Source organism: Ranitomeya variabilis, chromosome 8 (genome assembly GCF_051348905.1).
Source record: "Ranitomeya variabilis isolate aRanVar5 chromosome 8, aRanVar5.hap1, whole genome shotgun sequence".
NCBI lineage: Eukaryota > Metazoa > Chordata > Amphibia > Anura > Dendrobatidae > Ranitomeya > Ranitomeya variabilis.
In genome coordinates, this window is record NC_135239.1 from 43585168 (window position 1) to 43606651 (window position 21484).

The 21484-nt window shown below is 41.6% G+C and overlaps 1 protein-coding gene across 6 annotated transcripts in view; it reads right to left on the minus strand.

Annotated features, from left to right (window-relative positions):
- Positions 1–21484, minus strand: part of CACNA1E (calcium voltage-gated channel subunit alpha1 E) — a 718540-nt gene that overhangs the window by 97587 nt on the left and 599469 nt on the right. For all 6 annotated transcript variants that reach the window (XM_077276797.1, XM_077276799.1, XM_077276796.1 and 3 more), the window contains 6 exons: positions 15073–15185; positions 14835–14966; positions 8874–8946; positions 8666–8783; positions 7467–7534; positions 2780–2877 (listed from right to left, as the gene is read on the minus strand). In XM_077276797.1, coding sequence (XP_077132912.1) covers positions 2780–2877; positions 7467–7534; positions 8666–8783; positions 8874–8946; positions 14835–14966; positions 15073–15185 — 602 coding nt within the window. The remainder of the gene's footprint in view (positions 1–2779; positions 2878–7466; positions 7535–8665; positions 8784–8873; positions 8947–14834; positions 14967–15072; positions 15186–21484) is intronic.

The following is a 21484-nucleotide window of genomic DNA, read 5'->3' on the forward strand; positions in this document are numbered from 1 at the left end:
AGAGGGAGAGAAGCGGGAGAGCTGTAAGTGCAGCGCCCGTCCACTGCACTTACAACTCTTAAGCAGACAATTTCAACTATGGATTTCACAAAAACAGCAAAACTGATTTCTATCACAAATTTGAGAATTTACAACCTTGCCATTAATTAGGGGCATCCAATCCTGATGGCAGGTTCTCTCTAATAATCCAATCCGTCGCCATGCCAGTGAACTCAGTCAAGACAGTAAGTAATGAAATCTCATCAACTGACCACTGAGGCCACAGTTTTTCTGCAGGGTCAGATGACTGATTCCTTCAGGCAGAGATCTCTGATGCAGCAGAGGACTGAGTAGACAGATAAAAATTAATTGTGTTGCTTTTGAACGATCTCTTTACCATGGCAATTTTCAAAAGTCTTGAAGAACCCTTTCAAAAATTACCAATCAGCAATTTATGACATATTGAAGTAGCTGTATAACTATGTGTATGTATACATTTCATGTCCCCCCAATAAAATTATACATTTTTTTTAAAGATCTGATGAGCCAGTCACAAGGAAGCTACTGAAAAAAATATATGCAAAAGAGGCTGGAAGTGCACTGGGGCGTGGCAATGTACTTTAAAGAAGCAGTCCAAGTATGAGGACCCACTCCCAGTACACTTCCTGACTTTTTTCATGAGGGATTCCCCTTCATGATCTCAGAATATTGTATTTGAAACTGTGTTTTATAAACCAGACAGTATACAAGCATGTTCAGTAGAAACTGATTTTTTTTAACATTATTTTTTTTGTTATACCTGACAGTTTTTGCAATGTAAAAAGCTCGAACAAATGTGCAATGTCAACTTAGGCTACTTTCACATTAGCGTCGTTCGACGCACGTCGCAATGCGTCGTTATGTAGAAAAAACGCATCCTGCAAAGTTGCCCGCAGAATGCGTTTTTTCTCCATAGACTTTCATTAGCGACGCATTGCGACGGAGTGCCACACGTCGCAACCGTCGTGCGACGGTTGCGTCGTGTTTTGGCGGACCATCGGCACAAAAAAAGTTACATGCAACTTTTTTGCGCGTCGTGTCCGCCATTTTCGACCACGCATGCGCGGCCAAAACTCCCCCCCTCCTCCCCGGACATTACAATGGGGCAGTGGAAGCGTCGTAAAACTGCTTCCGCTACCCATGTCGGGCATTACTGTACTTTCACAACGCGCGTCGGCACATCGGGCCGACGCATGGCGACGGCCCTGTGCCGACGCTAGTGTGAAAGCAGCCTTAGTGACAATTAGTAGATAAACATATTTGAAAACTTTCATGAAAAAATCTCATGAAGAAGAATTTACATTAATTAGTAAATGGAGCTCTGTAACTGGAGATGTGCTAAGTTAATGCCTCTTGACGTTGAAGTGCAGATTGGTGACTGCCACAATGAAGGGGGTCATCAGTTCCACAGTGGCCAGTTTTTGCACTTATTTTATTCCCTCTACTGTCATTTGTTATCTTTTACATCCGCCTTATGATTAAAGAGATATGGCCCTTTTTATTTAGTGCAAATTTTTATGGTCTTCCTTAAAAGGATGTATCTAAAAGTAATAAAGGCACGCCCCAGAGGATCCTGTGAGCCACACCCCTTTCACAATCTCTAGAACCATATGGTGGATTTCAGAAAAACAAAAAAACGGAATCATCGAGGAAGAAGTGAAAACAAAATAAGAGCAAAAACTGATGACTTTTGACCTGGTGACAAAGCCTTAAAGTACTGAAAATATAGATATATTATAATTTTTCTAGGTCATGGAGCACATGACAAGCTTCAAAAAGTGCAAATAATAAGACCCTGAATCATATACAGGGTGGGCCATGTATATGGATACACCTAAATAAAATGGGAATGGTTGGTGATATCAACTTCCTGTTTGTGGCCCATTAGTTTATGGGAGCGGAAAACTTTTCAAGATGGGTGGTGACCATGACGGCCATTTTGAAGTCGGCCATTTTGGATCCAACTTTATAAATGGCCCACCCAGGTGTAGCTATATAAATGGCCCACCCTGTATATAGAGATGTTTTAAAGGGAATCAGTCACAAGGTTTTTGTCACCTAATCTGAGAGCAGCATAATGTAGAGATAGAGACCCTGATTCCAGTGATGTGTCTCACACTGGGCTAATTGTTGTAGTCTTTATAAAATCACTATTTTATCTATAGCAAATTATCACTCGAGGACTAGTAAATCTGCTGCCAGGTAGTCCTCCATATTAATAGGCTCTTTATAACCTCGCCCCCACCACTGATTGGCAGCTTTCTGCCTATACATAGTGTATACAAAAATCTGCCATTCAGTGGAGTGGGCAGGGTTATAAAGGGCTCAGCATTTCAAGCTCTGCTAGATCTGCAGCGGATCTCAGATGGGGGTAGCGAAAACCGGGTGACAGATTCCCTTTAAAGGTCTTAAAAAGGTTTGTAGTAAGCTGCAGGAGGAGCTAAGGGGAAGGTCAGGGTAAGAGTCCTGCATGAATAATCTTAAAGTCCTCTTGGACACAAAAGAAGATACCAACATTATAAATGGCGCATGGTAAATGGGGACCCTGGTACAGGTATCATACTGTAATGGGGCATAGGAGCTTTCAGTTACACCTCTGGTGGGTCGAATGGATGTTCTCGGTAACCACTTTTTAATTATAGTGTGGAGGGTACAGAGGAGATTTGCATATTAGAAAAAATACAAGTATGCAGTGAAATCATTATGCACAATATTAAAAGATGACATGACAAACAACATATGCAGTTTATAACTAACTCACTCAACAGATGATGCATTAGGTGCAGACATAGGGCTGACCTCCTTGGCTTTTTGAAGGGCATGTTTCTGGTTAAAGGCCTCCTCTTCTTCCTGCTCATCCTATGGAAAATCAAATCATGGTGGGCACTGAGATTGTGGTGAGAGGGACCTAAAATGCAATGACCCCCTCCCTTGTACTAGTCCGGTTCGGGATTGTCAGTATATTATCATATACATCTCGTTATGTAGCTAAGGCATTAGTTGGGTCAGCCAAACCTATATACCAATCCAGGGTTACACTGCACCAGCACCTCCATAAAGCTCTCACTTCTGCAGATCCTCCTCTCCTAGACTTGGTCATGGAGGTGAATTGCCCGGTTCTCCCTTCCTGATGTTTATTCTGGTAGCTTTTATGTTTGTTTTGCTATTTTTGTATGGTGATAATTTTCTGAGATGCGGTGGCTCCGGAGGCTGACTTGAACACCGGGCGTCTGGTAGTTGCATAACACTTCTTGCCTCGTTTCAGTATTACAAATTACCTTGCTTATTATAAAACAGATATTTTCTGGAACTGACCGCCACCCACCAAAGATAGTGGTGGACTCGTTCCTTAGTATTATGCCCAAAGGTTACATAATGTAAAGGCGATGTGTTTTGGGGTTGTCACTACAATCTGTTGAATTTAGCCCTCTTCTTATACCACACCCAGTACTTTCAGAAACTCTCACAGTTCCACCTCTCGTAGCCTCGGTCCCAGATGTGAATTGTCCAGCTCTAATTACCTGATGTCTATCCCAGTGGTGTTTATGTTTATTTTGTTGTTTTCTTTTCTATGCTGTTAATCTGTTTGAGATGAGGCGGCACTGGAGGCTGACTTGCATGAGGACGTCGGGCAGTTGCATAACGCTTCTTGCCCCGTTTCAGCACTACAAATTGCCTTGTTTGTTATAAAACAAATATTTTCTGGAACTGACCTCCACCCACCAAATATAGTGGTGGACTCGTTCCTTAGTATTATGCCTGAAGGTTACATAATGTAAAGGGTATGCATTTTGGGGGAATCACTATAATCTAAGGAATTTAGCCTTCTTCTTATACCACACCCAGTACTTTCAGAAACTCTCACAGTTCCACCTCTCGTAGCCTTGGTCCCAGATTTGAATTGTCCACCTCTACTTACCTGATGTCTACCCAGTTGGGTTTATGTTTATTTTGTTGTTTTCTTTTCTATGGTAATAATCTTTTTGAGATGAGGTGGCTCCGGAGGCTGACTTGAACATCGGGCGTCTGGCAGTTGCATAATGCTTCTTGCTTGATTTCAGTGTTAGAAATTGCCTTGTTTGTTATAAAACAGATATTTTCTGGAACTGACCTTCACCCACTAGAGATAGTGGTGGTCCCGTTCCTTAGTATTATGCCTGAAGGTTACATAATGTAAAGGGGATGCGTTTTGGGGTTGTCACTACAATCTAAGGAATTTAGCCTTCTTCTTATACCACACCCAGTACGTTCAGAAACTTTCACAGTTCCACCTCTCCTAGCCTCGGTCCCAGATGTGAATTGTCCAGCCCTACTTACCTGATGACTACCCAGTGGTGTTCATGTTTGTTTTGTTGTTTTCTTTTCTATGGTGTTAATCTTTTTGAGATGAGGTGACACCGGAGGCTGACTTGCATGCGGACGTCTGGCAGTTGCATAACGCTTCTTGCCCCGTTTCAGTATCACAAATTGCCTTGTTTGTTAAGAAACAGATATTTTCTGGAACTGACCTTCACCCACTAGAGATAGTGGTGGTCCCGTTCCTTATTATTATGTTGGGAGGTTACACAGTGTAAAGGGGATGTATTTTAGCGGTGTCACTGCAGTCTAAGGAATCAGTTACTTGACTAATGTTACACTAATGTTCTTAAATTTCCTTCCTTATCATCCATCTTGTGAACTTTCATATGAACATAACACAAGAATATTGCCATGAAGAGCCATGTAAATGCAAATGTATATATTGTAAAGCCTTAAAGGGGGTCTCCGGCCTCATAAGTTTTCAAATCAGCTGTAAAAAAAAATTGTACTGAACTTTTAAATTCCTAAACTCTTCTAGGTGAACAGTCCTGTCGTTGATTACACCACTCCATTGATGACATACAATTTCAATCTGTCTGCAGCAGCCAATCACTGGCCTCATTTATGATGTAACTAGATGGTGGCCTGATTCTAACACATTGGGTATTCTAGAATATATATGTATATGTATGTATGTATGTATATAGCAGCCACATAGTATATAGCACAGGCCACATAGTATATAGGAGCCATGTAGTATATAGCACAGGCCACATAGTATATAGGCGCCATGTAGTATATAGCAGACAAATACTACGTGGCCTGTGCTATATACTATGTGGCTGCTATTTACATACATACATACATATTGTAAAATACCCACTGCGTTAATACAGGCCACGCAGCATATAACACAGCCCAAACATTATATAACACAGCCCACGCAGTATATAGCAGCCATGCAGTATATAACACTGGCCACGTAATATATAGTACAGCCCACGCAGTACATAGCAGCCACGCAGTATATAGCACAGCCCCCGCAGTATATAACACTGGTCACATAATATATAGCACAGCCCACGCAGTATATAGCAGCCACGCAGTATATAGCACAGCCCCCGCAGGATATAACACTGGCCACATAATATATAGCACAGCCCACGCAGTACATAGCAGCCACGCAGTATATAGCACAGCCCCCGCAGTATATAACACTGGCCATGTAATATATAACACAGCCCACACACAGCCCACACAGTACATAGCAGCCACGCAGTAAATAGCACAGCCCCCACAGTATATAACACTGGCCACGTAGTATATAACAGAGCCCACGCAGTACATAGCAGCCACGTAGTATATAGCAATGTGGGCACTATATGCGTGGTTAAAAAAGACTTAAAATAAAAAATAAACATATACTCACCCTCCGAAGGCCCCTTGAAGTCCTGGCGCCTGTGTACGATGCACGCGGCAGCTTCTGGTCCCAGGGTTGGTATGAGCGCAGGACCTCTGATGACGTCGCGGTCACATGGCCGTGACGTCATGGAAGGTCCTTCTCGCATAGCATCCTTGGCACCGGAACCTGCCGCTTACACTGGCGAGGACAGCGGGCGACGTCGGAGGGTGAGAATAACCTTTTTTTTAATTATTCTTATTTGTAACATTAGATCTTTTTACTATTGATGCTGCATACGCAGCATCAATAGTAAAAAGTTGGTCACACAGGGTTAATAGCTGCGTAACCGGAGTGCGTTACACCGCACTCCGGTAACGCTGGCATTAACCCTGTGTGAGGGCTGACTGGAGGGGAGTATGGAGCGGGCACTGACTGCGGGGAGGAAAGAGCGGCCATTTTGCCGCCGGACTATGGCCGTCGCTGATTGGTCGTGGCAATGGTCGTGGGCGTTTTGCCACGACCAATCAGCGACTTGGATTTCCATGACAGACAGAGGCCGCAACCAATGAATATCCGTGACAGACAGAAAGACAGACAGACAGAAAGACAGACAGAAAGACGGAAGTGACCACTAGACAATGATGTAATAGTCATGTCATTGATTTGGCCACTGATTGGCTGCTGTGCTCACATGAGAGGATGGCACACCACTGGAGCAGAGTAAACCAAAACCTTGCAAAAGATGGAAGAGAAAAAACATTTTTTTAAAACTCAAACTAAAGTAGTTTTCCTCCTTTTACTTAGATGCATGTATTTGAGGCTAAAAATTCATTTTTTATTTTTATTTTTATTTTTTTTAATGGGTTTATTTAAAGAAAAATTGCTCAGGTTTCCATCTATAGCCACTGTGTTGCAATATCTACTGCTGGCTGCAGAATGAGTTAACTGTGAATCCAATAGCGAGCTCTGTCTGATGATGGCCCAACAGGGACGTTGTAACTTTTATTTGTCTTTATTTGCAACCACAGACCACATCTAAATTGAATGCACAGGGAAACAAAAAGCCTGTAAAAGCAAAATGGTGCTAGTTTTCCTAATAGTACCCAATTGGAATGGAAAAATGATTTTTAGCCTGGAATACATGAATTTAAAGGGAATCTGTCAGCAGATTTTTGCTATGTAATCTAAGAGGAGAATGATGTAAGGACAGAGACCCTGATTCAAACAATGTGTCACTTATTAGGCTGTGGGCTGATATTTCAACACAATCAGTGTTTTATTAACAGGAAATTATCACTACAGGACTAGCTGTCACGTGCATCCTAGTCCTCCTGCTCTGTGTAATCCCATCCCATCACTGACTGGCAGCTTTATGTTCACAGAAAGCAGCCAATCAGTGGTGTGGGCGGAGTTATACAGGGCTCAGCATTCCGAGCTGTACTAGATCTGCAGCAGAGAAAACTGTGATTGTATCACAGCTGCTGCACCCAGTAAAACTAAATTATACATCACTGGAATCAGAGTCTCTGCCCCTACATCATGCTGCTCTCAGATTGGGAAGCAGAACACTGGTGAAAGATTCTCTTTAAGTAAAATTAAAAGTCCTCAGAGGTGGACAACTCTCATTTTATGAGGTTGGAAATCCTTTTTAGGCTTATCTTACTGAATTCTATACTTTTATATGTTTTCTAGCAATGTGGTAAATGCAGAAACTTAGTGTCTCTTCTGGCTGGTAATGACCACTTACCTTGGTCAGCTCCTGCGCATTGGCCAGATTATCCACAGCAATGGCAAGAAATACATTAAGAAGTGTGTCTGGTAGAGTTAAGGATCAGATACTATAATTAGGAATGAAATAATAATAATAATAATAATAATAATAATAATAATAATAATTTGGTAATTTTACATTAGATCCACCTTTTAAAGAGTCAGCCAAGTGCAGCTGTCATGCTATATCCCAGGACCCCCCACCCCCAGGACCACCATAGAGCCAGCAGGCCGCATTACTAGCAGCTGCTATGATTGTTATCCTGATACGACCTGTAAATCGATCGATTTGCCACATCAATTCTTGGCACTTATTAGAGGCAATTTATTTGCACTCGTAAAAAGCCATTGAGATAAAACTTTTATCTCCTTTATCACTAAGTATTCCTGAAGTTTGCTTTTATAAAGACTTTTTCTCAGTTCACACAATTTTTTCGCTTTCACATGTGCTGAAACGTGAAAAAGCTTGGGAAAAAAAAGAAGTGTTTTTAAATAATTTACTGATGGTGATAATTAAAGGAAACCACAAAAAAGAGTAAATGATGAATATGTATGTTTGCTCAGTTATCATCTTTGGGGTATTGTCAAGAGGAAGATGAGCGACACCAGACCAAACAATGTGGACGAGCTGAAGGCTGCCATCAAAGCAACCTGGGCTTCCATAACCCCTCAGCAGTGCCACAGGCTGATCGCCTCGATGCCACGCTGCATTGATGCAGTAATTGATGCAAAAGGAGCCCCGACCAAGTATTGAGTGCATTTACTGAGCATATATTTCAGTAGGCCAACATGTCGGACTTTAAAATCATTTTTCAAGCTGGTGTTATAAAGTATTCTAATTTACTGAGATAATGACTTTGGGGTTTTCTTTGGCTGTAAGCCATAATCATCAACATTAACAGAAATAAACACGTGAAATAGATCTCTCTGTTTGTAATGACCCTATATAATATATGAGTTTCACTTTTTGTATTGAAGAACTGAAATAAATTAACTTTTTGATAATATTCTAATTTAGTTAGAAGCACTTGTATGTATGATCATCTGTTTGTGCAAGATGTTTTTAACATTTTTACAATATATTTTGCTCTGCACACAATTTGTATTTTCTAGGCCTTTGTAGAAACTATTTATCTTGTGGATTAACTAAAAAGTCATCAGTAATAATTAGGATACAGTTGCCAAACAGTGTGAGAACGATGAAATAAATGGATGACCACATGCCGGAGCTGACTCCACCCTGCGAGCGGATCCCATTGTACATCACCTCATTCCAGTCTTCTCCAGTTAAAATCTGAATGAACGACAAATAAGCGAGGAGTAGATTACGCTTTCTAGTGGATGAAGACGTATGTTTTATTGAGAAATAGAATATTATCATTACCTGAAAGACGGTCATGATGGCTGCAGGAAATGTATCAAAATTTGCCGAAGGGGTGCCGTCATTAAAATTAAATCTGCAAACAATAGATGACAAAATATATAATAAACATCAGTGTAAGATACACATTGTTTGAAAAAAAAGCATAACCACCATCACTGGGTCCTACAACCGTTGTCTGTCGCTGCTCAGGTCTCAGTGTTTGGCTGCAGCGATGACATCATTTTGGCAGCTCGCTTAGCTAATCACTGAGCTCAGTGGCTGTGCCAAGGTAGACATAAGGAGTCGCTAAGGTCAGTGATTGGCTGCAGCGGTGATGCGGGCTATCAACATGCCGTCACCACTGCAGCCAAAATACAGGGACTGGAGCAGCGGCAGACAGCCATTGTCCTCCATAGTACCTACTATGCAAAGGTGTAACTACAGGATGGGCCATTTATATGGATACACCTGAGTGGGCCATTTATAAAGTTGCATAAAAAAATGGCCGACTTCAAAATGGCCGCCATGGTCACCACCCATCTTGAAAAGTTTTTCCCCTCCCATATACTAATGCGCCACAAACAGGAAGTTGATATCACCAACCTTTCCCATTTTTATTTATGCCATATAAATGGCCCACCCTGTATAATAGATGCAGGAGTTGCAATCGCACCCGGGCCCTGGAGCCTATGGGGCCCAAAAGGTCCTGTTGGCCCATATGAAAAGACCAATATTACTGAAGATTTGCAATAATTGAGACCCCGTTGAAGCTTTTCCATTAGGACATCGCTACTACTATGTTTGATATTTTAGGTATTTTGCCACATTTGGGGGTCTAGTTTCCTTAAAGCGGACAACCCCTTTAATACCTGAAATAAAAAATTCACTGTGAAATAAGAGTAATTGGGGTTGCTCTCATCTGTCAATTTCCACCAAGACTCAGGCAACATTTTTCAGTACTTGTAAAGGTGCAAATTTACTGTGAGGGCAATGCAAAAGTACGGACACAAGAAAGATGCCGGCGGGATCTATAACAGATGCATGATGTAATATTTGCATTATTTTAATAAGCTTTACTGTTCAAAGGATTCTACAAAACGACAATGTGTCTGTATGGAGAGAAAATGAATCAGAAGCTAAAAGACAAAAGTGAACGCGCGTACTGTGTTCACCTTGTCATTGACTCACATGCACAGCGTGATATGGCGTTATGTTGTGCGAATTATAAAGGTTTCTTAAAAACATATATAAAATATAGCCTTAATGTCATGTTTCAAATTTTTTACATTTTAAGTTCTTTGCGCACCTTTAGATCAAATTGTGTGAGCCCATCTGCCACAACAAGTAGACCTCACTCAGATGGGTCTCCAAAGTATATATTATACTGGTATAATAGAAAACTAATCACTCTCTTGGGTTAAAGCCTATATAATAAACACAGGAAAGAAAGGATCCAGTTGTGCTGGCATCGCAGCACCTGCGCTTGTTCCTGTATCCGTGTTCTTGTGTGGATCTTTGTGAAATCCATGAGAATGGTATGAAGTAGTAAAAAAATGGTTAAAAATAAGGGCACTGTGGATGACAGTGGTTGTCTTTTCTATTGTTATGTTGTGGCTAGTTTGGAGGACACACTGGGATATTATTGCTGTTCTTGTACGTTTTTCCTGGAAAGTGGGATGCGGGGGCGCTGCGGCTGATGTGAAGGTGTTGTTGAATACAGTAAAGGTAATGGCAGATAAAGTCCATAGAGAAGCTTTCCAGCATCCACAAAGATGATAGAATAAAAATTAACTTTGAATAAATCATGATAAAAAAGTGATACAAATGTCCATAATAAAAAAAAAAGACTTCTAAATGGTCACACGTTTCGGATCACATGGATCCTTATTCATAGTCAGACTATGTATCCATGTGATCTGAAACGCATAAGAATTCAGGAGCCTTTTAATGATTTATTGAAATTTGATTTTTATTCTATCCTTTTTTTCACATGCTGGAAATTTCCTCTTTTGACTTTATCCTATATTTATCCAAGAATCGGATCATGGCTTGTTTTTCTTTCGTGCACCATTATTGTGGTTCCTCAACGTGTTGGCAGGATGATCTACACAGATTTTCTTGGGATGGCGACCTGTTTTCTCTATTTTTTCTCCTTTTTTTGCTACAGATAGTGACACTGTGGTTGGCACTGTTTTGGGTGTTGAGTAGAACACTTGGAAAACAGTTATCACCGGGTGTTATATTTGTGGAAATTAGTTCACTGGGTGAGGGGTGGGGGGTAACATGAGATACAAAGAGTTGCTGTCAGGACACAGCTGTCAGGTGACCCGGGACCAGGGGCTCCTTCCCTGTCCCTAACACTAGGGGGTGCTCTAGCTCATCCTACTCCCAGGGATACTTCTGAAGGTGAAGATGCCAGGGCCTCAACCCGTGCCTTATCTCCTGAGTTAGCTCTCCGTCTGTTCTCTTCCCCCACCCAGAGAAAAGGGGGCGCTGCTGTGCGCCATAGTACACCAATCCGACAAAGAAGGCAACACAAACAAGGGTTAACAGAAAACTCCAGGCATACAAAATATTCAATATAAAATCAAAAAGGTGGCGCAGAGTCTAAGTGCTAATGTGGATTTCCTGCAGCGCTACCAAACAAACCTCCACTAACGGTTTGTAGAAAGTCCAGATAAACGTAATAGTATACCACGTGTATACAGGTACGCGCAAAAAAATAGCACAGTGAAAAAACAGGCTTGACCTTTAGTTAATAGCAGAATCTTCCTACCTCCATGGGTGAGTGAAGGTCCGTAGTGTTTCTGCTTTCGTTCCAGAGTCCAGCAGATATCGTAGTAAGAACAGGTGGCTGCCCCGGCCGGCAGCAAGCCACCACTAACTAACCTCCTATGAAGAGCGGGGTCCGGCAGGGTTTGGAGCCGCGAGAAGTTTCAGCGGTAAATGCAAGCGGCGTGCAGACATGCAGGACCTGTGTGACACACCAAGTCACGTGACCGCAATTCTTGGAGGATGAGGTACAGAGTGCGGATGGGATCAGAAACCAACGCGTTTCGGAGACTCCTGTCTCCTTCCTCAGGGTACAAAATATTCACTCATATATAACAGAGGAATACACCAGGGTGTGAAGATAGGGGAATAAACCGAAACAGAGTAGGGTAAAGTATTACCACAAACACACAAACCAAGCAACAGTCACTAATAACTCCTAGAACTTTCCTTCTCATATGAACCCCTCTCCCTCCATTAGCCATGCAGCAAATGCTAGCTCTGACAAGGATTTGTAACAGAGCCAAAATTATAAAGGGGAAAGGAGTGGCTAACCGAGATCAGCTGTGAGCACAGGGACTTCCAACATGGCCGATTAACCCCTGTTCCGCCAGAAGAAATAAACACATTTAAAATGAAGGAGAAGTGCTACTTCTCAGCACCTGAGTAGGAGCAATCAGAAGCTGCGGTCTTTTGGCTCCACACTGTCGCGGTAATCTCGTGACAGTTGCAGCACTTAAAGAGTTTTTAGCAAATTTCCTTCTTGGGTCACACTGAGACATCCAGAATGTATGGATGTGTCCACTCCTAGCCCTACAAATGTTGTGAAGGACTCTTACGATAAAGATTCAATACTTTATCGTGAATTAGGAGGTGGGTGTGCAGTACCCAACTCTGCCACTATTCCGTCAATGCAGTTGTGCAGCTCTGTAACTGATCGTGGGGGGGGGTGCCGTTGTTGTACCCACCGATCAGACATTGATGACCTATTCTAAGGAAAGGCCATCAATGTTAAAGTCCTAGATAAGTCATTTAACAACTGGACGGGGAGAAGACAACTCAAAGTCAAAAGGCCCCTGTACACATTAGATAGCTGCTGGTTGAATAATCATTCGGATAGCATCTTCTCTTCCTACTCTCATACACAGGAACGCTCGGCTCAGCCTTGTTTTACTGTGTCCTCTATGTATGAGAGAGCCGCTGCAATTCAACAGGTCCGATCCTTCTTTCCCTGAGATAATCTACCAGTAGACAGGCAGGAGACCCTCATAGACATTAGATGGTCGGCTGATCTCACTGGTGGGGGCTTGGGGAGATAGCGCTGGGTAGATCAGCCAATTTTAAAGTTGGGAACGTGGCCATACTGACACGCCAAGTTAAAGGGGTTGTATACTGTAAGGCTAGAGAAAAGCAACAGTAGGAGGACCACCCATAACCATGTCCATGAACCACATAACCACATAACCACAGCTCCATAAAGAGAATCGGGCTCAGCGGCATAACCACTCAACCTGAGGATGGGTGTGGTCCTGTTTTTAGAAGAAAGCAGCTATGTTTTTCCAATCCTGTATAGCTGAAGGGAAACAACAGGACAAAGAATGGAAATGATGCATCAATCACTGCAGATCTCCTCTAATGGTCGGCGTTCTTCATACTGTGTATATTCAGTGTTATGCACCTATTAGCTGGATGTAAGTAACATGATGACACAACTCCACTGACATCGAAAATACATTTGTTTCTCGGACAGTTGCCTAAGCTGCAAATGGAAATTGGATATGCATTTTTTTTTATTTTTTATTATTATCTAGTATTGAAGCCGGACTTACGAATGGATCTCTAGCAAGCCGTGTCCCATGAAGCCTAATGCCAGTCTACGGTTCTATACATTTCCTTTTCCCTATGTATTTACACTGTAATGTTCCTGTCTCCTTATATTCAGCCACTTTATCACCCCCTGTGTAAGCAGTGTTTACAGTATCCTAACATTATCTGCAATGGATCTGATCAATATTACAGTTATTCATCAGTCTAATTGGCGCTGGGCTCAATCAGCATGACATAGTGAACTGTACCAGGGTCCGATGGGATCCTTGACGCAATGTTTCTGTGATCTTGACATATTTCTACCTAATAATGGTGCGCTCTTAACCCTTCCAGGCAACTTACAAAGCCTAAGGCATTTTATGTCTTAAAAGGAAAGGTAAGCTATAGTCTTTATGCAGCAAACAGCACATTTTAGAATAGCATAATAAAAGCTTTGGTTAACAAAAACATGCCGAAAAGCATATTTTATTGCTTTTCTCAGCTCCCATCCACAAGTTAAAATTGCATTTTCGAAAGGGCGGTTCCTGTTTAACAACATTCTCTCAGCACTATAGGTGCTGAGACTTTCTTCCCTTCCCTATATGCACTGCACCTGCCATTATCCATTAATTGAAATCCCTCTTCTCCATTATGTCTGAATTTAGTTTGGCATGGATTAAACCTAACAACAGGCAGTCGGCAACAAGTTGGACAGAAGGGAGACACCTAGTGGCTGGCACATATTGAGTCATTTTTCAAGGGAAGATGACAATTTTTAAATAAAGTGATTTACAGATTGGCCATTTGCCATATTATCTATCAATTATCACATTTTCTGCAGGTACAGGGACTACATAAAGTGGATGTGTCATCAGATTTTACAATACAATATGCATACAGTATTAATAGAATTAATGTATATACAGTATATTTTTATGTTCCCCTGGCTACTATTAAAATACTCATTTATTCTTAAGTTTGTGTAGTACAGCCGCTCAATTATGAATTTTCAGAAAAAGTACACCTGCATTATCAGGTCTAAGACACCTATATGTCTTGAACGTGCTGGTGTACTTTCTCTGGAAATCCATATTAGCATGGCAGTGCTGCATAAACCTCAATTTAAATGAGTATTTTAATAGTAGCCAGGGAAACTTTAAAAAATATATACCGGTATCTATATACATTAATTCTGATGTGGATTTTCAAAAGTAAATATACCAGCCTCATAAGGTCCAAAAGATTTTATTTTGTAATATATTGTGAAATCTGGTGACATTTCAAATGTAACACCTCCTGCCCAGGGATGAACAAGGACTTTAGGTACTGCCGTCTAGTACTTTATCATGGAGATTTCGGTCACTATAAGAAATGCTTTAATACCTCACTCATACAGCATCCTACCTGCCACCGTACAGCTGCATCCCCAGGAGCGCAAACACGACAATGAAAAGGAAAAGGAGGAAGAGCAGGCTGATAATGGATTTCATGGAATTCATCAAAGACACCACCAAGTTCCTCAAAGAGGCCCAGTATCTGGGGAAATACACAAGGATCTACCATTAACCTATGCATCAAATAATACAACAAAAAATTAAGATATTGAATGAGACATAGAAAAAAAACACCAAATTGCACTTACTTGGTTACTTTGAAGATCCTTAAAAGACGCAGAGCTCTCATGACACTGATTCCAAAAGATGTTCCAGGCCGAAATATAGCCCAAATGACTTCAAAAATACTTCCTATGGTGACCTACATGAGACAAACATATCCAAATTGGCTCAATATAATGTTAAAGGGGTATTCCCACCTCCAAGATCCTATCCCAATATGTAGTAAGCGTAATAATACTAATATTAGCAAATACCTCCAGTTGAAAACATAGTATAGTTCTTCTGATTAGCTATGTTGCTTACCCCATGTGCAAGGAATTGCAGTAGCTTAGGTATCCATGGTTACAACCACTAACAACTAGCTGATTGTTACTATATGAGTGGTTGTAACCATGGATACCTAAGCTACTGCAATGTCCTGCACATAAGCGACATAACTAATCAGAAGAACTATACAACATTTCTAATTGGAGGTATTTGCTAATATTAGTAATACTACACCTGCTACATATTGGGGTAGGATCTTGGAGATGGGAATACCCCTTTAGTTGCAGATATCTATACAGAAAGTTTGAATTAAATTGGATTTAATAGTAGATATTTTACAAATATTTGTAAGCAGATAAACTGCTGACCACTGCAGTTAAAAGCCCCCTAAGCCCATTAGATAACGGTCATCTGAATGGTCTTTTGCCAGGCAGAGCCATCTCCCCCAATTACCCCATACATAGGAATGCCTGGCAGAACATTCATGTGTACTTTATAAGAGAATTCTTGCCAGTTTCCTCTGGGGGGTCTTAAAAAAGCCAAATTAATGCACAAGGGCTGGCAGCATTTGAAAGTTGACTACATGTTACCCCTTCCAGCTTTGGCCGTTTTTTGTTCTCTTATTTGTGCTTTAGGTTGATCATTGTTGTTTTAAACAGACATACATTTCTATTTTTTACATTGAAATATACATAGGTTGATTTGATATTTTTATTTGAGACAATTTAATTTACAATATTGTGTAGTGAACCCCCCCCCCCCCCCAAAAAAAAAAATAAAAATTGGTTGGAATGGAAATTAGTTTTTACATCATTCACTGTGTAGTAAAAATGAAAAGAAAACTTTATTCTTTGGGCAATTATTACAACATTATCACATATATATATATATATATATATATATATATATATGTATATATATATATATATATATATATATATATATATATATATATACTGTATATATATTATATAACATATATACACAGCATATATATATATGTAGTTGTGTGAAAAAGTGATTTCCTATTGTTTTGCATGTTTGTCACACTTAAAGGTTTCACATCTTCAAGCAAATATAAATATTAAATAAAGATAAAACAAGTAAACTTAAAAAGCAGTTTGAATGATGGTCTTTATTATTAAGGGAAAAAGAAATCCAAACCTACACGGCCCTGTGTGAAAAAGTGATTGACCCCTAAACCTAATAACTGGTTGGGCCACCCTTAGCAGCAACAACTTCAATTGAGCGTTTGCAATAACTGGCAATGAGTCTTTTACAATGCTTTGGAGGAATTTTGGCCCACTCATCTTTGCAGGATTGTTGTAATTCAGTGACATTGGAGGATTTCTGAGCATTAACTGCATTTTTAAGGTCATGCCACAGCATCTCAGATTAACTTCAGGACTTTGACTAGGCCACTCCAAAGTCTTAATTTAGTTTTTCTTAAGCCATTCAGAGGTAGACTTGCTGGTGTGTTTTGGATAATTGTTTTGCTGTATAAGTCAAGTGCTTTTCAGCATTACCACCACCATATTTTACTGTTGGTATGATGTTTCTTTTCTAAAATGCTGTATTACTTCAACGTCAGATGTAATGGGACATACACCTTCCAAAAAGTTATACTTTTGCCTTGTGAGTCCAGAGTAATCTCCCAAAAGTCTAGAGGATCATCAAGATGTTTTTCTGGCAAAACTGAGAGGAGCCATTATGCTCTTATTGCTCAGCAGTGGTTTTCGTCTTGGAACTCTGGCCATTTTTGCACAGTCTCTTTCTTATGGTGGAGTCAGGAACACTGACCTTAACTGAGGCAAGTGAGGCCTGCAGTACATTGGATGTTGTTGTGGGGTCTTTTGCGATCTCTTGGAAGAGTAATTTTGATTGGCTGGCCACTCCTGGGAAGGTTCACCACTGATCCATGTTTTTGCCATTTTTGGATAATGGCTCTCACTGTGGTTTGCTTGAGTCCCAAAGCTTTAGAGATGGCTTTATAATGTAGCTCCCCATAGGGCCGTGGGGTACTCGGTACTGGGTCTGACATGGCAGTTCTTAAAGAGGAAGGTCACGGCAGCAATGACCCGGTCCGTGGCCCTGGACGTCCATGTAAAAATGATTAAATAAAGGGGAAAAATAAAGTTTATAAGGGAATTGGGAAATTGTTCGTGATGCCACCCGTGGTGTTCAACAACGAGATCGTGGCCGACGCTGCAGTCAGATCCTCTGGGGCGATGGTGGTGCAGCAAAGATGGTGTAGCTCCCCGTGGGTAGAGCTTGTCCCAGGACAGTTGTAGAGTTAAGTATTAAGATGGTGGTTGTGGTTGGGCCGGGCAGGTGATGCAGGAATAACTCAAAAGACACAGCAAGGTGCAGCTTCCACTTTTACTTACAGTTCTCCTGTCCACAAACGCCAGCCGGATGCTGTGTCCTTTGGGTCAGGGGTCCAGCAAACTCCAAGGTAAATTGGGGTGCACCTTTCTAGGACCCTGGCCGTCTCACTACGCTGGCTTCCACTTCTCCTGCCCAGCACCTCACCCACAGTGTCCAAAGCCAGCAGCCCTGAACATGGTCGGGTCCCCTGGATTCTATCGGGCTGTCTTTTTGGCGAATTATGGGTGATGCGGCTGAGACTCCTACAGACGTTACAGCCTCTGGTTTCTTAGCTGAACTTGAAGCTTTACACTAAGTCGGGGCCGGTCCCTGACTGCGACTTGGTCCCTTCTGCACTACCCATGCCCTTTGGACCCCTTCTGTCCTCCCGGAGCTTCTTTCTGTCTCTCCCTCACACTTCTCTCTTCTGGCTGTCAGGAGCTGCAAACCCTCATGTCTGCTCAGCGCCAATTCTCCTCACAGACTCCTCTACCTTGTAAGTTCCTCCCCTTTTCCTACCTACCCCACCCACTCTCATCACCCATTCCTTTCCAGCCTGGGATGAGGCCTTCCTCCCTAAGGGTACACCCCGGTGCCCCAACTGAACTGGTGTGTGTTGGATGTGAGTGTTAAAAGTCCTAGGTAGTGCCCCCTCCTTACCTGAGAGTGGTGACTGGACCCCAGGGGTGCCACAATAACCTTTTCTAGACTACTAGATCTGAATTACTTTGTTTCTCATTTCTTCCAGAACTTCTTTGGATAGTGACATGATGTGTAGCTTTTGGAGATCTTTTGGTCTACTTTACTTTGTAAGGCAGTAATCAGGTGTGTTTGTGCCTAGGGAATTTCAAATCAGTTTATCAAAGATGTGATAATCACACTTAATTTATGACTTAAAGGGGGGAATCAAGTTTTTACACAGGGTCCTGTAGGTTTAGATTTATTTTCCCTTAATAATAAAGACCATCACATAAAAACTGCATTTTGTGTTTACTTGTGTTATCTTTGTCTAATATTTAAAGTTTGGTGATCTGAAACATTTAAGTGTGACAAACATGCAAATGAATAGGAAATCAGGAAAGGAACAAACATTTTTTTCTCATTAATGTACACTCTGCATCCCATCTTGCAAATTTATTTTTTAAAAAAACCTGAAATATCACATGGTCATAAGTATTCAGACCCTTTGCTCAGACACTCATATTTAAGTCACATGCTGTCCATTTCCCTGTGATCCTCCTTGAGATGGTTGTACTCCTTAATTGGAGTCCAGCTGTGTTTAATTTAACTGATAGGACTTGATTTGGAAAGGCACACACCTGTCTATATAAGACCTCACAGCTCACAGTGCATGTCAGACAAAATGAGAATCATGAGGTCAAAGGAACTGACCAAGGAGCTCAGAGACAGAATTGTGGCAAGGCACAGATCTGGCCAAGGTTACATCAGAATTTCCGCAGTACTCAAGGTTTTTAAGAGCACAGTGGCCTCCATAATGCTTAAATGGAAGAAGTTTCGGACCACCAGAAGTCTTCTTAGACCTGGCCGTCCAGCCAAACTGAGCAATCGTGGGAGAAGAGCCTTGGTAAGAGAGGTAAAGAAGAACCCCAAAATCACTGTGGCTGAGCTCCAGAGATGCAGTATGGAGATGGAAGAAAGTTCTGTAAAGTAACTATCACCTCAGCCCTTCACCAATTGGGCCTTTATGGCAGAGTGGCCCGACGGAAGCCTCTCCTCAGTGCAAGACATATGAAAGCCCGTATAGAGTTTGCTAAAAAACACATGAAGGACTCCCAGACTATGAAAAATAAGATTCTCTGGTCTGATGAGAAGAAGACAGACCTTTTTGGTGATAATTCTAAGCAGTATGTGTGGAGAAAACCAGGCACTGCTCATCACTTGCCCAATACAATCCCAACAGTGAAACATGGTGGTGGCAGCATCATGCTATGGGGTGTTTTTCAGCTGCAGGAACAGGACGACTGGTTGCAATTGAAGTAAACATGAATGTGTCCAAGTACAGAGATATCCTGGATGAAAACCTCTTCCAGACTGCTCTGGACCTCAGACTTGGCAGAAGGTTCATCTTCCAACAAGACAATGACCCTAAGCACACAGCTAAAATAACAAAGGAGTGGCCTCAGAACAACTCTGTGACCATTCTTGACTGGCCCAGCCAGAGCCCTGACCTAAACCCAATTGAGCATCTCTGGAGAGACCTGAAAATGGCTGTCCACCAACGTTCACCATCCAACCTGACAGAACTGGAGAGGATCTGCAAGGAAGAATGGCAGAGGATCCCCAAATCCATTTGTGAAAAACTTGTTGCGTCATTCCCAAGAAGACTCATGGCTTTACTAGCTCAAAGAAGGGTGCTTCTACTGAATACTGAGCAAAGGGTCTTACTTATGACCATGTGAGATTTCAGCTTTTCTTTTACAATAAATCTGCAAAAATTTCTACATTTCTGTTTTTTTTTCAGTCAAGATGAGGTGCAGAGTGTACATTAATGAGAAAAAATGAACTTTTTTGAATTTACCAAATGGCTGCAATGAAACAAAGAGTGAAAAATTTAAAGGGGTCTGAATACTTTCCGTACCCACTGTATATATATATATATATATATATATATATATATATATATATATATATATATATATATATATATATATATATATATATATATATACAGTGCCTACAAGTAGTATTCAACCCCCTGCAGATTTAGCAGGTTTACACATTTGGAATTAACTTGGCATTGTGACATTTGGACTGTAGATCAGCCTGGAAGTGTGAAATGCACTGCAGCAAAAAAGAATGTTATTTCTTTGTTTTGTTTTTTTTTAAATTGGGAAAAGTCTTTTCAGAGGGTCATTTATTATTCAACCCCTCAACCCACCAGAATTATGTTTGGTTCCCCTAAAGTATTAAGAAGTAGTTCGGGCACAAAGAACAATGAGCTTCACATGTTTGGATTAATTATCTCTTTTTCCAGCCTTTTCTGACTATTTAAGACCCTCCCCAAACTTGTGAACAGCACTCATACATGGTCAACATGGGAAAGACAAAGGAGCATTCCAAGGCCATCAGAGACAAGATCGTGGAGGGTCACAAGGCTGGCAAGGGGTACAAAACCCTTTCCAAGGAGTTGGGCCTACCTGTCTCCACTGTTGGGAGCATCATCCGGAAGTGGAAGGCTTATGGAACTACTGTTAGCCTTCCACGGCCTGGACAGCCTTTGAAAGTTTCCTCCCGTGCTGAGGCCAGGCTTGTCCGAAGAGTCAAGGCTAACCCAAGGACAACAAGGAAGGAGCTCCGGGAAGATCTCATGGCAGTGGGGACATTGGTTTCAGTCAATACCATAAGTAACGTACTCCACCGCAATGGTCTCCGTTCCAGACGAGCCCGTAAGGTACCTTTACTTTCAAAGCGTCATGTCAAGGCTCGTCTACAGTTTGCTCATGATCACTTGGAGGACTCTGAGACTAACTGGTTCAAGGTTCTCTGGTCTGATGAGACCAAGATCGAGATCTTTGGTGCCAACCACACACGTGACGTTTGGAGACTGGATGGTACTGCATATGACCCCAAGAATACCATCCCTACAGTCAAGCATGGTGGTGGCAGCATCATGCTGTGGGGCTGTTTCTCAGCCAAGGGGCCTGGCCATCTGGTCCGCATCCATGGGAAGATGGATAGCACGGCCTACCTGGAGATTTTGGCCAAGAACCTCCGCTCCTCCATCAAGGATCTTAAGATGGGTCATCATTTCATCTTCCAACAAGACAACGACCCAAAGCACAC